The 21,154-nt window shown below is 46.6% G+C and overlaps 1 protein-coding gene across 2 annotated transcripts in view; it reads right to left on the bottom strand.

Annotated features, from left to right (window-relative positions):
• The window catches only part of TMEM266 (transmembrane protein 266), a 144,099-nt gene that overhangs the window by 77,554 nt on the left and 45,391 nt on the right, over nt 1-21,154 (bottom strand). For both annotated transcript variants that reach the window (XM_033852039.2, XM_073801293.1), the window contains exons 2-3: nt 10,996-11,127; nt 8,331-8,519 (exon numbers count right to left, since the gene is read on the bottom strand). In XM_033852039.2, coding sequence (XP_033707930.1) covers nt 8,331-8,519; nt 10,996-11,033 — 227 coding nt within the window. In that variant the 5' untranslated portion in view covers nt 11,034-11,127. The remainder of the gene's footprint in view (nt 1-8,330; nt 8,520-10,995; nt 11,128-21,154) is intronic.

Here is a 21,154-nt window from a genome sequence, read left to right on the forward strand (position 1 = left end):
GGAACCCAGGGCATTGCCCACACATCTCTGAAGGGCTTCCATGGGGTTCAAGCCTACTCAGGGGAGGGAGTGGGGCCCTGCTGGACCAAGGGGCCACAAGACCCTCTCCCACCTCGAGTCCTCAATTCTGGGAACTGGCCAGAAGCCTGAGAGTCTCCTTCACGCTATGCTTTGTGGGCAGGGCTGCCCGAATGAGGTCAGCTTCCTACCCTGGTGGGAACCAGTGGGCTACGGCTTTCAGGCACACCCCACGCCCACTTCTCTGTCCAGCTCTCTCTGGTTCTGAGATGTGGCTTGGCAAATCCCGGGATGGCCAGCTCCCTCTTCTTCTCTTTGGCTAAAGTTCAGATCTCAAGGGCCTCCGCAGATGACTGGAGACCCCCAGATCCCATAAAGTCAGCTCACTTTCCTTGGGCGACCTGGCCTTGGCTTCAAGTCCCCCACCCCATTCCATGCAGCGCTCACGCACCCACGCGAAGGTGGTCAGAGGTGCTCTGCCGCCACCTAGTGCTCTCCAGAGGCTGTACACCCTGCCCTGTGAGTAGGTGGGGACAAGAGGTTTATTTCGCTGAGAAATAATGTTATCTGTGAACTTACTGCCTTCTTAATCAATATAAAATCTTTGCAGTTCTTGGACTACAGGAAATAGGCTCACCTGTGCTTACCAGAAAATGCTTTTTGATCTGAATCAAACCTTTATTTCCTGGTTGGGACATCAAGAACCCTCATGGAAGCCTAAGCCTACAAAAAATATAAGGAGTCGTGGGTCACAGGGTCAGCTCGGGTCCAGGGACAGCTGGTGTGCCAGAGGAAGAGGCAGAGTTTTATTAGAAACAAATCTGCTTGGCATCAAGCAAATGCAATAAGGAAGCTCTTTTTAACTTTTTTTCTTCCTTGAGGGAAAAATGAATCAAAGACTTCACAAGCCACGTGATGCAGAACTTCCGGACTTTGCACTTGCAAGGTCATGGCAGGGATGCAAATGCCTGTTAACCCTAAATGCCCAAAACCCTTCCCTTCTTCTAAAAGGACGCTAAGATTGTACTAAGTGAAGTGGGCATGTTCTGAGGCAAATCTGATTTATTTCTTCTAGGATGACTTTGTGGAGGGGGTGTGGAATTAGCAGGGATGCTCAAAGGTGGGCCAGCCACAGACCATGGCCTTGAGTTGTGGGGAGTGAGAAGCCTGGTCCCTTCCTGTGGTTCTTCCTGGATGCCACATAGGTCTAGAGCCAGCCCCCAACTCTCCCCAAATGGAAGTGGCCTTCCCCTTCTCTTCTAATCCTTATCTTAACCCAGCCTCACTCATCCACTCACTCGCTCAAGTCATTCCTTCATTTAATCAACACCCCTCACGTTCCAGGCTCAAAGGATCTGATCTCTGCCCTGAGGGAGCACTTGGTCCAGTACCAGAGGCAGACTTGAGAACAGAGTAAAGCTCAGTGTCACAAGTGCTGAGATAGAAGAAGGTCAAGGGCTATGGGTGCACCAAGGTGAGGCTCTGGCCTGGGTGGGGTGGGAGACAGAAGACTTTCCAGAGCAGGTGGTCCTTGGGCTGGACAGTATGGGAAAAGAGAAGGGAATTGGGGGTTATGGCTCAGGGGGTACCTCCCCTCCTCCCTCTTTGCCTCCAGTCTTTGTTTGCTGGCATATCTAAAATTATTTCAGTCCTTATTTAAAGATGTTGCTATATTGGACCCTGTCATCTTTTCCTAGCCTGACATCTCAAAACCATTAGGTTTTCTTTCTCTGATTGTTAAGTTCCAGCAGAAATGTGCCATTGGCATCATCTCCAAGCAATAACGTCCCTTTCTGTCTACCCAGCCTTCCTCCAAGCTTCTCCCATCTGGGGCTCTGGCCCTGACCAACCAGGTCAGACCTCTTAGAACCCTAAAATGTAAATGATTACAAAAGGCTGAATATCTTTCATTTCTTACTTTGTTTTTATATCTTGACAAAGACTATCCTACCTACTCTTCCATGACCCTCTCTGCACCCTCTTTCCACTAAAAAGATGGGTAGCACTATCTCTCGATGTGGCCCACAGAGTCTCCTCTATAAAAGGGGGTGATGACCCTTGCCTTCGCCGCCTTCCTCACACATATATTGTCACCATCATTTTTCCTATCGGCTGTGAGCTTCCCGAGGGTGGAGGTTCTGCGCTTCTCCGAATTTTCTGTCTGCTGTGGCCTCTTGTCTAGCCCAGACCCTGCAAACCAACCAGGCCTTCAATGTAGTGTAGCTGGTTGAGAAAGAGTAGAACTCCCAGTCTGTGCCATGAGTCAGCCTCCTGCAAACCCAGTGTCCCTCTTCCAAAGGTGGACAGTTGGTTCACTGAGAAGCAGTTCTGTGTCTCACTTTCCCACTGTTGAATGGGGTGATGTCCAAAGGCAACCAGGCAGAAGGGGCTCTGGTTACATGGAAACACAAAGCGTTGTCCCCTGGGAGAGTGGACACAATTCAAACTGTATCTGAGCGAAATAATCGAGCCAACCAAGTTACTGAAGAAACAGTCTGAGAAGGCAGACATGCTTCTAGATCTTTTCCAAGTCGAACACTGACTAGAAAGGAAAAAGGGAAGCTCTAATTCTGGATCAAAAGCTACGAATGGAGGCTTGGCTTTCTTAGAGACTGTGGTGTATTGCGGGCAATTCTCCAATATCCATCCCACCCTTGACCCACGAGGTAACAGCAGTGTGTTGTGGGAAATGACACAGTTCAAGGGTGGCCCTGACTGGGCTGTGGATTCCCATACCCCTTACCATGTGACCCAATTCTAGCCAATGGGACATGAGGAGAGAGCAACTAAAGGATTCCGGGAAAGTTCTTTGCTGCTCTTAAAAGAGAATGATGGGTAGCCATTCTCTGTTGCCAGACATGTATGAAGGATGTGGCCAGATTACCAAGGGCAGCCCTCTCAAAAAATAAGGGGAACCTTACAGCATGAAGGTTGAAGCTAACACTGAAGCTTACAGGATGAAGCTAACACTGTTGACAGCAGAGTGGACAGACAGAAGGAATCTGGTCCTTGTTGCTACTGTTGAGGGTCTGGACCAACCTCAAAGCTGCCCTAGCTCTGGGCTCCATGGGCCATGGGCTGATGAAAACCCTCATTGTTTGAGTCTGAGATAGGCTTCCTGTGGTATGCAGTCCAAAGCACCTGGCTGATAGGGTTACCAATCCTTTGTGAGAAGGATGATGCAGTGAAGAGATATTAGGGCAGGAGAAAGGTACAGGACTTGGAGATGACAGAACATGAGGACGAAGGAGAAGGAATTAAGCTGGTCTCTCAGGGTACCGATGTAGTGGGGCGTTGTGGCTGGCTCAGCTGGGGCTCAGAAGTGCTCAAGAACCTCCTCTGTTCCCCTTCCCCCTCCTCTGTCTGTTCACATCTGCAGACATTCATGGAGATCTGTGTTTTACCACTATTGAAGGAGGAGGAGCATGGCTGGGGGGAAGATGCAAGGAGGGAAAGGATGATGATGATGATGATGATGATGGTGATGGTGTAGCTGGCATGATGTGCCAGTGCAGCCCCTTGGTTTGAACCGGAGACCTGGGTGTAGAGAAGTGAAGGCCAGAAGCAAATAGGACCAGAGCAGTGGCCATAAGCAGAGACAGTTCTGGGCTCACTGATAGCTTGGTACAGAGTCTGGGGGGAGGGGAGGCTTTTCTTGCCCACCTTGCATGGGCATCCTGTGGCCTTGTGGTTTCTGAAAGGCCCTGAACTGGGCACTAGTGTTCCCACAGTGGACACTGTCAGTGTCAGCGGCTTCATGGGCAGGGAACATGGACAAGAGGGAGCCAAAGCAGGGGAGGAAGAAGGATGCAAGTTCCAGTGGTGACTATGCCTGACTGACTGGCTTCATGTGTCTTGGAAGTGTCTTGGCTTCAAGTGTCTTGGAAGCCACTGGCTCCTGTTGAGGCAGGAAGGAGGCTGAGGGTCATTGGAAATGAGCCAACATGCACATGTGACTCCCTCTGGTAATGGGTTGGGGAGGTCAGCCAGGTAAGTCTAGATCCACTGACTGGGGCCAGACAGAATATGTTTTGGGAAAAGACAGTTCAGTTTGGGGCCTTGTTGGGTTTGAGATGGCCAGAAGTCCTGGTTGGGCAGATAATGGTTCCTCAGGCTGGATTTAAGTGCTGTCACCAAAAAGGCTATTTTTAGCAATGACTTGGGTGGAGACAAGAACATTTGCTCAATATTTGCTCAAATATGCAGCCAACTCAGAGGTAGAAGAACAGATAATTCCACAGACACTTGTTAGGATTCTAGGTGTGTCTGGGATCCTGTGGAGATGTCCAGGAAGTAGTTGGATGTGAGCCAGCAATTTGAGAGAGAGAGAGAGAGAGAGAGAGAGAGAGAGAGAGAGAGAGAGAGAGAGAGACAGCAGCTGTGCTAGAGACTCAGCTTTGAAAGTTACAAGCTGAAGAATGTGAATTTTGGTTATGTGGGTGGATGCAATTACCCAGTGGGTAGAATTAGTAGAGCTAAACTGGCCAAAGACAGAAAACGAAGAACCCCAACATCTAAGGACAAAGCAGAGAAAGAACAAGTTTTAAAAGGCCTAGAATGGACAGCCAGAGGGGTAGGAAGAAAATCCAGAAAGTGTGATAGAGCAGAGGACACACAAGACTGTGTTTCAAGGGCGGGGAGTGGATGACGTTTTCAAATGCTGGACAGAGGACAGTGTAAGGACCCTAGCAACACGGAGGCCGTTGATGACCTTGAGGAGAGCAGTTTCCACGGTGTGGGTGGGGCTAAAGCTGGACTGCAGCAGGCTGAGGAATGAATGGGAGAGAGCAAAGGGGGCATGGCTAGTGCAGATGAGGCTTTTAAGAAGTCTGGCTGCAAAGAGGAAGAGAGAGATAGTGGCAGCTAATGGGGGCGTGGAGTCAAGGGGGGATGTGAGAGACCTGAGTGTGTGACGAGTCAGTGTGAGGATGCAACTGATGCAGCACAGTTCATGAGAAGGTGTGAGGGGAGGGGAATCAACTCAGAGGTGAGGTTGGCCCTAGAAGGGAGGAAGCGAGGGACTGAGGGGTGGGGTGAAGCTCATTTGTGACTGCTTCTACTTTCTTAGGGAAGGAGGAGAGGAGGTCATCTGCTGGAGGCAAGAGAAGGCTTGGGGGAAATGGAAACAATCTGAAATGGCCACCTGGGGACCAGGAGTGAAAGCTAACCAGGACCACAGAGAACTGTCAGGCAAAACTGAGAAGCAAGTTGAGACTGGAGGCCTTGAGTCTGGGAGGTGCTTTTATAGACTGAATGTTTGTGTCCTCCCCCCCAACCCCCCAATTCGTATGTTGAAGCCCTAAGCACCGCACCCACCCCACCCTGACGTGATGGTATTTGGAGGTGGGGCTTCTGGGAGGTAATTAGGTTTAGATGAGGTCAGGGTGGGACCCCTAATGACTAATGATGGGATTAGTGCCCTTATAAGAAGAGGAAGAGACCAGAGTTCACTCTTTCTCTCCACTCATGCACAACGAGGAATGGCCATGTGAGAACACAGCGAGAAAGCAGCTGTCTGCAGCCCAAAGAGAGAGCTCTCACCAGCCATTGACTCTGTTGGCACTTCAATCTTGGACTTCACACTTCCAGAACTGTGAGAAAATAAATACCTGTTGTTTAAGCCACCCAGTCTGTAGTCCTTTGCTATGGCAGCCCCACCAGACTAAGACAACACCAATTTGCACAGTTGTCTGACTTTCCTACCTGAGCCCTCAGCAGTCTGTGTGTAGAAGCAAAGAGGGTAGACAACAGATAGCTCTGCAGTTTAAGATCTGCTAGGCAGGTCCACGAGAAGGACAAAGCACTGTTAGGAAAGTCAAGGAGCTTGAGACAGATGAAACTCTTCCACCTGTGCCTAGGGGTTTACCCACATCTCAGTGACTGCACGCCAAAAAGTTAAGGGCCTTTGATGGTATAGCCTAACAGTGGTATCATGTACAATGCATGCTAACCATAGTCACAACTGCGACGTTGTAAAGGGACAGGTGACAAATGGAAGCCCAGTAGTGCCAGCCTGGATCAGGAGCCAGGGCTCTATTTTTGTCTCTGTCACTATGTGACCTTGGGCAAGTTCCTTCCACTCTCTGGACTCTGCTATCCTATTAGAATATTTAGAATATATACTTTCTAAGGATTTTTCCAGCTCTAACATTCTCAGATTCTGGGAAACTTAAAAGCACTGAAATACCACTGAACTCAAAAGAAGTGAATGGTGGGGTGGCTGGGCACTATCTTGCTGGGGTCCCTGAGGTCCCTTCATTTCCTACAGAAAAGATTCATTCCTATATATAACACTTCCCTTAGTAGGAAGAGGTGTATTTGACAAGACTTACACCAAAGCTTTTCGAAGACCTACCAGAACTGTAAATTGTGCTGTTTTGCATCATTTCAGAAAGGGCCAGGTTGGAAATTTGGGGAAAACCCCAGGAAATGCAGCAAAAGCCAAGAAGCTTGTGAAGAGAGGCTTTTTCCCCCCTTCACAGTGTGCTTTTGTTCTGCTTCCTTGTCACCTGGCTTGTGTCCTGTGCCTGCTCTTCCTTCCTCCAGGAAGCCCTCTAGCTGCCAATGGAGCCGGCTGCCGAGAACTCCAGCAGCGAAGCAAATCTCTTCACCCGGCTGCTTCCTATTTACCCAACAGGAGCAGCTTTCCAGGGCACACCTGGAGACTCAAACCAAATCAAGAGCCTCTCTGCCTTGCAGGCATCCCATTTGTATTCTCCCTGCTCAGAAGAAACCTTGCAGGGGCCTGATTCAGAAGCAAATGGAATGACAAAGCAGGGACTCTGCCTTCTCCAGTTCAGGCTAAGGAGTGGTGCCCCCAAAGCCTGGACCACCTGTGGTGCGTATGCCTCCAGGGTGCAGGTGTGGATAGGGTCTGAAACTAGATCCTCCAAGGTCTTCCCGCTTCTTTCCTTGCCTTCCGATTATAAACTTGAAAAGAGCCTAAAGGTGGCGCTGGTGGGGCGGGAAATGAGTCCATGAGAATGGCTGGGGCAGGATACCAGGCTGCACTACCAATTTTGACCTCCAGAGGGCAGTGGCACAGTAGCCAGGTGCTCAAGGAAGGCTTGACCGCCAACATCTCTGGCGGAGCCAAGGACCTGGAGACCTGGAGAAGCTGGCCCTGTGGTCGGATGGTGCTGCCCATGCTCAGAATGCTGCCACCGTCCGCCAGGCCACCCTGAACTATTTCCAACCCGTTTGCCTACCCTTGTTTCCAATGTCTTGCTGATTCTAAGCACAGTACTTGGAAAAAATTGTATTTTCAGAGAAAGCCACTGGAGTGAAGTTTTTGCAAAAGGTGTATGGTTTCACAATTGTTACGCAATTTATCTTAGGAAGGCGGGGAGGCCCTTCAAAAACACTTACAGGGAATCCAAGCTCTGGAAATTTAATTGTAGCTAAGGCTTCTCATTTGCTTCTAAAATAACCTGGCAACCCTTCGTTTTTATATTCAAAGCTGTCAGCATGTTCCAAAATATTTAGCGGTGGCATCTGAGGAAGGAGAGTAGCCCAGAACTGGCTCCCAAGCTCCTGGCCAATGTTTAAAAGTCTATATCTAAGAGCAACAGGGTGGGGCTGGGGAAAGTCTGACCTGCCCTGTGACCCCAGGACCTGTTCTTGCCCTTGTCCAGCCTTCAGCTTCCCCCACGTGAATGGAGGGTGTCACTGCTGTGTCTTCCCTGTCCAGATTGAACAAAGGCATCCAATCTGATTGACCAGTTAAGTAGGAGTAGGTAGGGGCCACTCCTTTGAATCAGGGGCCAGCATCTGCTATTTGTTCTCACTGGAAAAAGCAGCAGACCTTTTTAAGGTCTGCAAAGCTCCTGGCTGAATGGTGCTAAATTCCCTCCCACCCTTAGCATGTTACTGCACACATGCTTTCTTCCCCATCTCGTCCCTGGTGAAAGAAGACGTGATAAAAAGAAAGTATATTCTAAATCCATTCTTTATAGGCACTGAGACCTTGGGTGAGTCACACTAAATCCTGTTGGTCTCTTGATTCCCAGGTGTCCAGATTGGGGGTTGGATGGGCTATTATGCAGTGTGACAGCGTTTAATTTTATAATTCCCCAAGTTCCAAGCAAATGTCACTTAATAGGTTGTCTAGCAGCAACAGGTATTTTCTGTGCCCACAGCCTTTTTCTGAGGAAACAATATCTGAGGAGAAGAGCTGGAGTGGCCTGATGTGAACTTCTGGTCTCTTACTATTCAGCACCTCTCACCTCTGGGCTGCCTCGCTGTAGGTACCCATGGAAACCCAGGGAGTTATGCAAGAGACGTCTTAGCTACTCAACGGTACCAACACCTACCCTTCTCTTTGGTAATCTTCATCCAGATTTGACAGGAGCTGCGAGCCCACCGTGGAGAGGTCAACCGCAGCCAGGGGCAAGTCCCGATAGGCAAAGTTCACCAGCTGCACGGGAGCAATGCTCTTGGTTTCTTCGTCTACTTGTTGGGAGATGATCTCAACTTCGGAAGTTCCTCCTTCTGTGGCAGGCCTGAGTTGGGGATGGCAACAGGGCAGAGTCATCCCTCAAGAACAAAACGATTTTTCCATTCCCCAAGGAAAAGAGGGAGAATGCACCAGAATCTGTGCTGGAGGAGGGCAGGGGAAGTGTGAGGTCACCATTCTTCCCCGCTGGCCAACCCAGGGACTGGACTGAGGCCCTACCGGCCGCATCTCCCTCACGAGCTGGGGAAAAGTGGAAGCATGCTCAGATCTTAAAATATGAGGTTTGGGGGGCAGAGTCCTTCATCAAAGGGAGGTAAAGACCCAGATGGAAACTCTGCCAACCAGCAAAGCCAGGACTTAGACTTTTAGTCTTCTCGATAACTAGACTTTACGTTGGAGTAATACATTCTTTTAAATTGTCTTCCGTGTTTCTTTGTAAAGGTCCTTGGGAATGTTTCTACCATCTGTACCACAATAGAGAAGAGAGGTGTTTGTTCACAACTGGATGTACTGCTGGTGCTCGGGGAGCTGACCTGGAGGCCTGTAGGGACCAAGTGAGCCTTGGGACGGTGAGGACAGGAGGGGCCAGCTGTTCTGGGTGCCACTCCCTTCCTACTTCAACTGGTCCTACTACAGCTCCCTTTATAAGGTTGACAGTAGGAAATGGGGTTCACTTGAACAAATGTCTGAGGGGTTTTGGGTCTCCTACTAGGTTACCATCAGGCTCCCCTAGGGCACTGCAAGTAACCCACAACTCCATTGGCATTACAGGGCATCTCAACCAGAGGCAGGACTACCTCCCAGCCCACCAGGGGTATTTGACAATTGGTGGAGGCACTTGTGGCTGTCACATTACCAAAGGAGGTCACTAATGACATAACTAAGAAAGGGGACATTACACATCCTGCAGTGTGTTCAGGAACTAAGAACTCTTCTTTCCAAACACCAACAGCTACACCGTGAGGAGATGGTGGGCTGGATCATTTTCCTTTAACTTCCTGGGCTTCCATCTTTGGTTCCCCCAACACATCCTTGACCCTATTTCATCTGTAGAATCTGAGGGGCTGGGTCTTGTGTCTCTGGCCAAACAGTGGAGAGGAGTAAAAATTAAACATCTGAGGGAACACTGAGAGGCCAGTTGTAATGCAGCCCAGTCTGCGATAAACCGTTCAGGGGCTCTGGTGCCGATTCCAATGCTGACTTCTGCGGACCTCCTCTGGGGCCTCAGTTTCTCCAGCTGAAGCATGAGGAGGTGGAATAGAGGCTCTATTCTTTCTCTGTGATCTGACATGGATGTGAGAAATATGGAGCAGGTGGGAGGGGCTCTGGAGTGATAAGTTCCTACACTTGGCTGGACAGTACTACATTGTAAATTTTTCCAACCACCATTGAAAGCTAACCAATAATACACAGTGGCAGTTATCCAGAAAGTTTGGAACTGAATCTGCCTACTTCTCTTTTGCTTGAATCATCCCAGATAATTGAGAAAAAAGTGGGATTTTTCCTTGAACACCACAGATTGGCTGCCTAAACTACCTGAATTCACCAAGTAATTTCCAATGCCCCACTTCTCTTTTGTAGGCTTTATTTAAACCTTAGCTCTTTGCTACCTGTCAAGCACAGATAATAGTACTCATCATGGTGTGGCATTTACAAAATGACTCAAGATCTTCAGACAGAACAGTCACAGGATGTGAAGCTTCTGTGTTTCTCAACAATTGAAATAAAAGTGTGGGTGTTCCTGGGGGGAATCCTGGCTCTTCCAGATGTTTCCCAAAAAGTAGATGCTGGGTCAAATCTGTTCTTTTGCAAACTGTGGACTGCCAAACTGAACACGTAGAGCTTTCTGATCAATGAGATATTCATGGAGGGCTGGGGTGAGTTTCTGAAACTAACAGGATGTGGCTCTGAGAAGCATGGAATAAGCTACTCCTGCCTTCCTGCCCTCTGTTCCCCTCTTGCCAATGGCCATGGTGGCCCAGCACCATCTCTGGCCATGGATCATCTCAGCGGGAGGAGACAAGGCCTCCTTTAGGGGGAGTGAAAGTCTCACAGTTATAGCCTGAGTACTGGGACTATTCCCTGGTCTTGAATATGAAGAACAGTATGGTGGACAACACGTATCAGTGGCTCTGCTCTGCACCCCTCACTTTGCCACGTGACTTTGGAGCTTCCCATCAAAGGGAAGAGTATATTTCCCCACCCTTGATGCTGTGTTCAGTCATGAGACCTGTTTCGGCCAATCTGATATTAGCAATCCCACTGGATTAGCAATGGGATTACAATCCCAGTTTTGGATTGCAGAATTCCTCTGCCTATTTGAACTAAAAAATGAGATGACATGAATAAGGTAACTCTGAGAAAAAGTAGATGTTAACACATTATTTTAATGTCAGGCTCAAGGACAAAACCACCTGGAGCCCCTCCATCTCTACAGGGCTGGGGAAGGAGCTATTGGCTGTACCCCCAATCCTGATGTGCCAACTCAGTATCCACAGAGGGCCGATCCCAATGCTACTTACTGCGGACTGGTCATGTTGAAAGATGCAACCAGAGCCATGGGTTTTTTGGGTGTCTAGTGGGGCTCAGCTGTCTTGAAGCCTGATGTCAGCATGTCCAAGCGTGGGTTCTATAAGGCATACAAATGTGGTGCCCTGAAAACAAATAATTGAATAGTAGGAATTGATTACACTCAGATGTCAAAACCAAAGTCCTCCTAAGCTCATCTAAAAATGGAAGCCCTTAGAACATTCTTCCATATAGACTTTCCTTCAAAGTAATAGTGAACAGATTCCTACCATTACCTATGGCGGATAGCAATAGGCATAATTTCACTCTTTTTTAGAGATGAAGAAACAGGCTCAGAGTGATAAAGTGACTTTCCTGTGTCACACAGAGATGGCAGAGAGCCAGGTTGGACCACAGCTCTTTCTACTAAATAGACAAGGAAAAACCAGGGTAACTTTGTATTTCAGCTTTAGGAATCTCAAAAATCAGGTTTGTCTCAAAAATCTCGTTTCCAGGCTTCCCTGGTGGCGCAGTGGTTAAGAATCCACCTGCCAATGCAGGGGACACGGGTTCGAGCCCTGGTCCGGGAAGATCCCACATGCCACGGAGCAACGAAACCCATGAGCCACAACTACTGAGCCTGCGCTCTAGAGCCCACGAGCCACAACTACTGAGCCCACGTGCTGCATCTACCGAAGCCCGCGTGCTGTAGAGCCCGTGCTCCGCAACGAGAGAAGCCACCGCAATGAGAAGCCCACGTACTGCAATGAAGAGTAGCCCCCGCTCGCGGCAACTAGAGAAAGCTGCGCGCAGCTATGAAGACCCAACACAGCCAAAAATAATAAATAAATAAAAATAAATAAATTAATTTTTTTAAAATATCTCATTTTCCCAGAAATTTCTTTCTCCCGAGATTTCCCTCTCCTCTGGTAGTTCTGTCTCTCCACTCTTCCAGGCGTTCCTCTCTTCTTCCCAATTGGGTCTCTCCAGGAGACAGGCAGCACACCCTAGAGCCAGCCTGCCCGTGGTCATGAGTGAGGAGATAGATGGGCCCCTGGGCTGGACAGTTGGTGTCTGTCAAGTGGAGTAAAATGGAAGCTTTGTTCTCACCCAGACGCTCCAAGGACAAAGCTAGTGGCAGAAGCTGAGCTGTGCTGAAGTAAAGAGATAAGATGACCGCTCCGGAGGTCAAGGAAAACGTCCCTGTCTGCACATGTGCAGAAAGGCTCCTTGGGGGTCAAAAAGGGAGGGGGCGCCACCCCATAATAAGTGTGGACATACCCCCACAGGCCTCTGCGGTGGGATCCATCCCAGCAAAAAGTTGTGCAAAACGTTGGGGAGGGTCCCAGGGCCAGTCAGGTGTGAGAAAAGAAACAAGATGCTTGGCCAAATGTAAACAAAGACCAGAAGGACTGCCCTATATAAGTGATTTCAATCCCTTCTTTACTGCCTCCTCATTCAGGACGCCTGCACTCCTCTCTGGGTGTGTATTTCTGCCTTGCTTCTGACTTCGATAAATAAACTGTTTCTGGGCTTCCCTGGAGGCGCAGTGGTTGAGAGTCCGCCTGCCGATGCAGGGGACATGGGTTCGTGCCCCGGTCCGGGAGGATCCCACATGCCGCGGACCGGCTGGGCCCGTGAGCCATGGCCGCTGAGCCTGCGCGTCCAGAGCCTGTGCTCCGCAACGGGAGAGGCCACAACAGTGAGAGGCCCGCGTACCGCAAAACAAAACAAAACAAAAAAATAAATAAACTGTTTCTCTCTGTGCTCTCCCATACCGTTGTGCTGTGCCTCTTATAATAAACTTTGTATCTGTTTTGCAGTTTTTGCCTCCTTGAAACATTTTTGCTTTCAAAGGAGGTAAGAACCAGGGAACTTTGCTTCTAGCCTCTAGCCCCTCGTGGACTAGCCGCTAGGTTCAATCCCTGGGAAGGGAAATAAGATCTGCTTCAAGACTGCTGTCCCAAAAATAGTCAGAGGCTGGCTCCCACTCACTAGCCCTCTGTCCTCAGTTTGTCCACCTATAAAATGGGAATAATAATAGAACTAACTAAATGAGTTAATGCGTCTAGAACACCTAGAATAGTGCCTGGCATGTAGTGTTGGCTTTTATCGACATAGTTACTGTTTTATAAATTTAAATTGCACGGTCTGTTGAAAGCATTTGGATGGCCGAGTGTAACATTTCCTCTTAAAATCCAGACTAGGTAAATAGAGTATACTTTTCTATAAGTGGATGCTGTGGTACCACCTAGAAGTCTTCTGGGAGACAGTAACAATCAGGCAGAATGTACAAAGACAAGGAGACAGACCCATGTTCTGGGTGATTTTGAACAAGTTACAAGGGAGGTTACTCCAAGGGGCGGTCCTTTTGTAAGTTATATTCTAATTGCAAACTGCTTTTCCTACAAGACATCAACCCAGGATGAATACCCTCTCCCAATCCTGAAGCTCAGGAGAGACAAAGGGATAGAATTGTTACATCACGCAGAAGTAAAAGGTGCTCCTGGAGTAAGCAGTGATGGTAAATTTACAAAGTGGAGAAGTGTCTCTAACTTCTGTGTAATTAAGAAAAGTGAGAGGCTTCCCTGGTGGCGCAGTGGTTAAGAATCCGCCTGCCAATGCAGGGGACACGGGTTTGAGCCCTGGTCCTGGAAGATCCCACATGCCGTGCAGCAACTAAGCCTGTGTGCCACAACTGCTGAGCCTGTGCTCTAGAACCCGTGCTCTGCAACAAGAGAAGCCACCGCAGTGAGAAGCCTGCGCACCGCAGTGAAGAGTAGCCCCTGCTCGCCACAACTAGAGAAAGCCCGCGTGCAGCAATGAAGACCCAACGCAGCCAAGAATATAAATAAATAAATAAATTTATTTAAAAAGAAAAAGAAAAGTGAGAGCTCAAGTTAAAGGAAACTGAGGAAATCCTGGGAAAGTCTGAACTTCGAGCAACCGGAAATAAGAGAGATGGAGAGCTTTCTAAAATCATACTGGCTTTAATACAGGGGACCACCGTTTTCACACCAGATGTTTCTGGGGCAAAAACAATAACAACAACAACATGGAACCAAGAGGCAGGGACAACAGCAAAGAGAATTTGGACAGACATTTTGTAGCCACACCTTGCCAGTGGTTTCACTTTACCTTATACTTTCATAAAGAGGGTCTACATGTAAAAGCCAGAACTCTCCTGTAGTATTTGTAGTATTAACTGCCTAGTAAATTTATAACGTTCTCCATTCCATAACACAGATTTAGTCAGTTTCAATGATTTCTGTTCTCTCTACAAAGCCTCAAGCTAACCAACTCCTCCCAGTGGTAGGAATGGTCGTGTGGACTGTCCATCCTCCACTAACAATGAAGTCGGGATGGAGGTGTCCACAAATAGGAGACCAGGTGAGCAACACTCCCTTCTGGAATGGTGTTTTAACGAGCTGTATTCCCAGGGCGGGCACTTTACAAGCTCCACAAGGTATTAGCTCTGTGGAGAATATACTAGGAAGGTCTCTGCTTCCATGGACCTTCCAGTCCAGCTGGGCAGGCAAGTGTGAAAAATAAAAAACTCCAAAATTTTGGGGTACCCTTAGCAGTGAAGAACAAGTAAAACTTGATAAATCTATATTTATAAAAAAATAAACATCAACTCCTATACTAATATATTATGGCTAATATAAAATATATATAAAAAATAGAAATGAAAGTGATTTAATTTTAATTTGACTTTTTAGGAAGGAAAATTTCAAATATAGAGAGTGGTAGGGAACTGTACAGTGAAATTCTAGTTAGTCATCACCCACTTCAACAGTTAACAGCTCAGGGACAGGCTTCTCTGTATCCTGCCCTTTCCCCACCTCTCATGATTATTTTGAAAGAAATCTCCGACGTCACTTCATTCATCTGTAAATGTTTCAATACGTAGCTCTAAGAATAAGGATAAGGATTCCTTTTAAAAGATGTAACCACAAAACTGTCATCACTACTAAATCAACAATATTTTCTTAATATTATCAAATATCCAGGAATTGTTCACACTTCCTTGTTTTTCCTGTAATTTTTAAAGGTTTGTTGAATCAGGAGCCAAACGAGGTCCACACATTATGGTTGGTTAATATGACTCTTCAGTCTCATTGAGGGTTGCCTCCTAGATCCATTAATTCATTAGGCCTTGCAAAAGGATCATGCTACGATTTCACCTTTCCTTCATTTATCAGCTTCTATGAAGAAAAACTCCCCCTCATCAACTATTTGATTAGCCTAAGGTACAGTTCATATAGAAAAGGAAGGATAAATGCTTAACTTTTCCCCCTTTATGTATTGGTTTTCAAAATAATCTTCCGAAGTCAATCGATGAGGTGTCGTTTATTTTCCACAGTGTCACGGATTTAAACACTCACTCAGCAGGGGTTGAGCGGGGGAACAGGCTCGCTGGAAACAGGGACTGCAGTTTCCTGGAAGGAGATGTGGGAGTGGGGAAGAAATGATTGGCATCTCCTGTACAAGGCGGAGATGAGGCAGGAGAGAGGGTTAAAATCATATTTGGATGGACAGTAAGTAGGCTGCTTCGGAAGTTTTGATCCTTAACAAGTAACACATTTTAGAAGGCAAGATGCCTTAAGATGATGTTCTTTAAAAATAATATTTTCCGAAGGAAAGAACGCCCAGAGCACAAGCCTAGCGTGAAGCAGGTGTAGTCTAGCACTCTATAAATGAACATCTGAAGTGCAAACCTGCTGTGTCTCATAAACCCGGTAAAAGCAGAAGAGAAAACCTGTTTTGGATTTACTGGGTCTGGCAGTGGTGGGGAGCAAGGCTGCTGTTTAAACTTTAGGAAAATTCCAGTCCTTTCCACTTGTTGCTCATGAGTCTGTCTACGTAATTTGCCAAGACCATCTTTGCTTGTTCCAGCCAGATCTGCAAAGTTCAAGTGGGCATCCTAGGAACCTTAGAGCTGAAAAAGACGTCTAAGATCAAGCAGTCAGTTCCCTTACCTACCAGGTGAGAAAATCCATAATTCAGCTCACCTGTCCCCGGGGTGACCAGGTCTATTCCTCATCTCTTACTAGAGTGACAGCCCCTTGGCATAGGTGACCTGCTTTCATATGCATTCCATTGGTTACCAAACCTGGTTTCACTGTGAATCACCTGGGGGCCTTCCGGGAAATATAAACTCAGAGGTTACACTACAGAAATGCTGAATCAGAACTCTGCAGGTAGAGTTTCAGAATCTTTTTAAAGTTCCCCTGGTGTTTCTGACATGCAACCACTCCAGTTGACCCTCAGTATCAGTGGTCTTACACTTTCCATTGCAACTGAATCACCTGGAAGGTTTATGAAGACACAGATTGATAGCCCTACCCACGAAATTTCTAATTTAGTGTGTCTGGGGTGGAAGCTTGAGAGTCTACGTTTTGAAGAAACCCCAGGGGATAATGATTTGCTGATCCACAGACCACGCTCTGATCTTGTGATTCAGAAAGTTTGCTTGAGGTAATAAAGAAGGTATTTTTTTCCCAACATATTTTGCAGATGAAGTTAACTGGTTACAAAGCTAGTGTGGTGGAATTGTCAGCAAAACCTACCCTGGCCAGGCTGAAGATGACCAGATATATCAGTTAGGAATACTTTTTATTTGCCAGTAACAGAATATCTGGCTAACAGTGACTTAGGCAGTGAAGACTTTTAATTATCTTACATAGCAAGAGGCCTGGAGGCAGTGGCTCAAAGGTATCACCAAGGACCCAAGCTCTTTGCATCTTTCCATTCCCCCATCCCGTGTGATGCATTATTCACACTTGTTGCCTTGTGGTTGCAGAATGGTTGCTGCAGCTCCAGCTTGCACATCCTCACACTAGCTCCCAAACAAGAAAAGAATCAAAGGTTTACTCCAATTAAGATGTTAAAAAAAAAAAAAGAATCAAAGGCTTTCTCCTCACGAAGCTTTGATCTTTTATTCAGTCAGCATTATCTCTCCAAGTCCTCTAGTCAACATCTGATGTCTCTTGCGCAGAGTGGGGTCACACGGCTGCAAAGGAACCGAGGACAACGCACAGCTGGCCAAGGGAGTAAGGAGTGATATGAGAGCCTAGACCAACCCTGATTCATCCTTTGGAGCTGTGCATATTGTTTCCATAAACAAATCTCAGTTCTCTTAACAAGCAAGGACAGGAAGGAGCTATTGTGTGTATAACCAATTGTCTGCCAGACCAGGTTTGGACACTCCGCTGAATAAGTTTCCTGGGTCTCCAAACAAGACTGGCCAAGTGTTGGTAACTGGTCGGCAGGAGATGTGAAAGATGTGTTCTTACCAAACCTTGGGGCTCTTTTAGTTAGACAGCATTGCATGTGTGTGGGGTTCAGTTTTGACATCCTAAAGCTCGCTGTAGAATCTGCTCCTAGGGAGAAGCCACTCAGGCACCTTTCACAGACATGATGTTCCACACCCCCAGGCGGAGAAGGGTGATTCTTATGCTAGAAGAGAAAGGTTGGTGTATAACAACATGAAGTCATCCTTGTTGCTACCCTGACCCATTCACACCTTGCTCCGTTAACAAGAAGTGAAAATGAAGAAAATCAATCATGTCTCCGAGCATTCTCCCACTCTGATCTCCAGTCCACTGCACAATCCTTAGTGGTTAAGCAAGTGGGCAGGGAGCGCACAGTGGCTCTCTTTTCTAGATGCAGCACAGTCTCCCGTGGACCCCTCTTACTTTCTATTGTTTGCGCCTCTTCACTTACACAGCCTCTCAACTATTACCAGTCTCACAAAGCAGGGGAAACACAAAACGAGATCACACAAAACTAGATCTGAAATTACTCAGGCATTCCGAGAAGAAAACAAAGAGGACCGTTATTCTAATCCTTCCCTTCCTCTCGATATTCTTTTTCCTAACAAACACTCCCCTAAGTTGTCCCTGCTGGGGCAAAGGACCTACTGGCTCCTCACCCCTGGCTGGCCTGGGCAGAAAAGGATGCCCCCCCCCAAGCAGGCATTCCTCAACCCCAGCCTGATGTCATTTTTCCCTCCAGAATTCTGCAGAGCTCCTGGGGAACTCAAATAGCTATGATATGGGGAAGCACCAACAATGAGCTAGGGCTGCAAGTGGCTGCCCTGTTACCCCTACGTTTCGCCTTTTCCGTCCCAGTCAAGCAAATCTTAAGCGTAAGATTTAAGATCTTAAGTGTAAACGCCGCAATTTGCAAATCTCTGAAGCAATCTTCACCTGTACGTGATGTTGACTAAACATGTTAAGAACCCAGACATAATTAACTTGGCAATTGAATTCTACATGGCACCAGGCAAGTGACTCTTCTTTGGTAAATGGAGGGACGAAGTCCTCTTTCTTCAACACTTTTTGGGCTACATACGGTATGATGCAAAAAGGACCCCATTCTCACCCTTCCTGTATTTGTCATTGTTACAGACTGAACGTGTCCCTCAAAACTCATATGTTGAAATCCTAAGCCCCAACGTGATGATATTAGGAGGTAAGGCCTTTGGAAGGTAATTAGCTCATGGGGAACGAGCCCTCCCAAATGGGATTAGTACCTTATAAGAAGAAACACAAGAGAGATGACTTCTTAGCCATGTGAGAATACAACCAGAATACCACTGACTGCAAACCAGAAGAGTTCTCACTAGACCCCAGATCTGCCAGCACCTTGACCTTGGACTTCCCAGCCTCCAGAATTGTGAGAAATAAATGTGTGTTGTTGAAGCCCCCCAGCCTAAGGTATTCTGTTACAGCAGCCCAAATGGACGAAGACAAGTCACATAACTTTCCACTGCCCCTTCACCTGTCACTGGGCTTGGCCATATGACTTGCTTTGTCCACGTAGGTTGGAAACTTGACACGCATAAAGGGATGTTTGGTTAGATAGTATTTCTGGGTGTGTCTGCAAGGGTGTTTTGGATGAGATTAAAATTTGAATTGGTAGACTGAGTAAAGTTGGTTGCCCTCCCCAGTATGGGTGGGCCTCATCCAATCTGTCAATGGCCTACAGAGAACAAAAGGCTGAGTGAGAAAGAATTCTCTCTCCGCCTCACTGACTTTGAGCTGGGGCACCAGCCTCTTGTTTTCAGACTCAGGCTCGAATTTACACTATGGGCTTTACTGGGTCTGGACTTCTCAGCTTCCATAATCCTGTGAGCCAGTTCCTTGTAATAAATCTCTTTATTCACACACACACACACACACACACACACACACACACACACACAGACAATACACATATATATTTATCCTATTGCTTCTGTTTCTCTGTAGAACCCTGACAACCGTATCAGCAAACATGAAAAGCATTCATGTGGTTGGGACTGCCCTCTCACGTACACATTTCCATGACAGCCTGCATGCCTGGTCACCCCAGCCAAGGACAGCCAACAGCCAGCTGCCCACCTCCCCTCCCCCCCACCCCCAGGCATGTGAGTTGGATCAAGACCAGAAGAGTCACACAGCTGTGCCCAGCCTAACTCGCAGGCTCACAGACCCAGGAGGTGAATAAAACTTTGGTTTTTAAAAAAAAATCATTCTTTAGTCATTTATTAGCACCTGTTGTGTTCTAGGAAGTATACCAAACATTGGAGTTATCAAGATAAAAGAGATGCACTCAAGAAACTAGTGGGCTAGTGATAAAGACAGATGCATAGATAGAAGTTAAAATTCAAAGAGGTGAGAAGAATGAAGCATTACAAAGGAGTGTTTTGAAAGCTCTAAACTTCCTTATAAATATTAGGTAGCTAATGACTGCTCACACTGGCAGGAACAATCCTCCTCTTCCTTCAGCCATCTGTTAGGAAAGGTTTGTTTCTTTAAGCCCACCAAGTTTTGGGGGTGGTTTGTTATGTGGTATTTTTGTGGCAATAGATCACTGACACATTATAGATAAATGTTCACTGCAACACATAAAATAATACGAAGATGTATATTTTAAAAAAGATAAACCTCTCTCCAGCCTCCATTTTAACCCTCCACTTCTCCCTTGAGGTCTTATGTTAATACCCAGGTGTGGAAACCCTTGCTCAGAATTATGCAAGCATGTACTCACATATATAGGCTAATTTTTGTGGGTTTGTGTTTAACAAAACAAAACCAACTTTGCAATTTGCTTTTATCACTTAGCAATATATAATGGACATCCTTTCTGATCAATTGGTAAAGATTTACATTTTTTCTAACTTCTTAATTCATATATATACACAGGTACAATATATAATTTTATATAATGTGCTTATCATAAAATTCATGACTTTAGTGGCACCTATGTTTTCTTTTTTGCCTGCTTCCCCCTCCCTTAATATACATATTCACAAACACACACCAGTGTTAAGCTTGTGTATATTTTTCCTTACTTTTCTTTGTGCTTACACAATTATGCACAAATAAACATCTCATTGTTTGTTTTATTAAAAAAATACATTATTCAAACTTAACTGCTCTTTGCTTTTCACACTCAACAGCGGAAACTATAGAAATCCCCGTCTCCCAAGTCAGGCAGTAAAACTCGAACTCGTTCTTTCTTTTATGCTACATAATATTCCATGGTATGAATGCTCCATAATTTAGTTAACGATGTTCCTGTTGATAGGCAGTTTTAGATGGTTTTTTTTTTGGCCACTGTGAAAAATGCTACAATAAATATCCTTGTATACATTTCATTATGTACTGGTATTTTTATTTGTATGGGATAGATTCCCAGGAGTGAGACTACTGGGCCAAAGAGTATGTATCTTAAATTTTAATAGTTAAAACAAGACTGCTTTGCAAAGGGCTATAGCAATTCACACTCCACAGCAAAGTATGAATGCTCCCTTTTGAGGGAGCGTCTTAATCATTTGCAAGCTGTTGAGGGTGGCTGTGGACCAAATAAGTCCAAATACTTGCTTAATTATACCCTCTTCTCCATGGGCACTGGCGCGAAAATGGAGGACAGGATGAAACCAAAAATAGCAATAGATATCCTTACACCACACGAAAAGACATAGTTGACTTAGGAACTACCCTGTCACAGTATTTCTGAGCTGTTTCAGCAACAGTCAAGGCCCGAGGATCCTGTTTCCTTCCTTGTGCCATAAACCCTAACCTCTCCCAGCTAAACCAACCACATAACCAGGTCCTGGGTTCCCACCCGTGCCCATCTCCTGCCCACCCCCAGGAGTTACAAGTTGTGCTCTATGGAAGC

The sequence above is a fragment of the Tursiops truncatus genome, chromosome 2, assembly GCF_011762595.2.
Source record: "Tursiops truncatus isolate mTurTru1 chromosome 2, mTurTru1.mat.Y, whole genome shotgun sequence".
Classification (NCBI taxonomy): Eukaryota; Metazoa; Chordata; class Mammalia; order Artiodactyla; family Delphinidae; genus Tursiops; species Tursiops truncatus.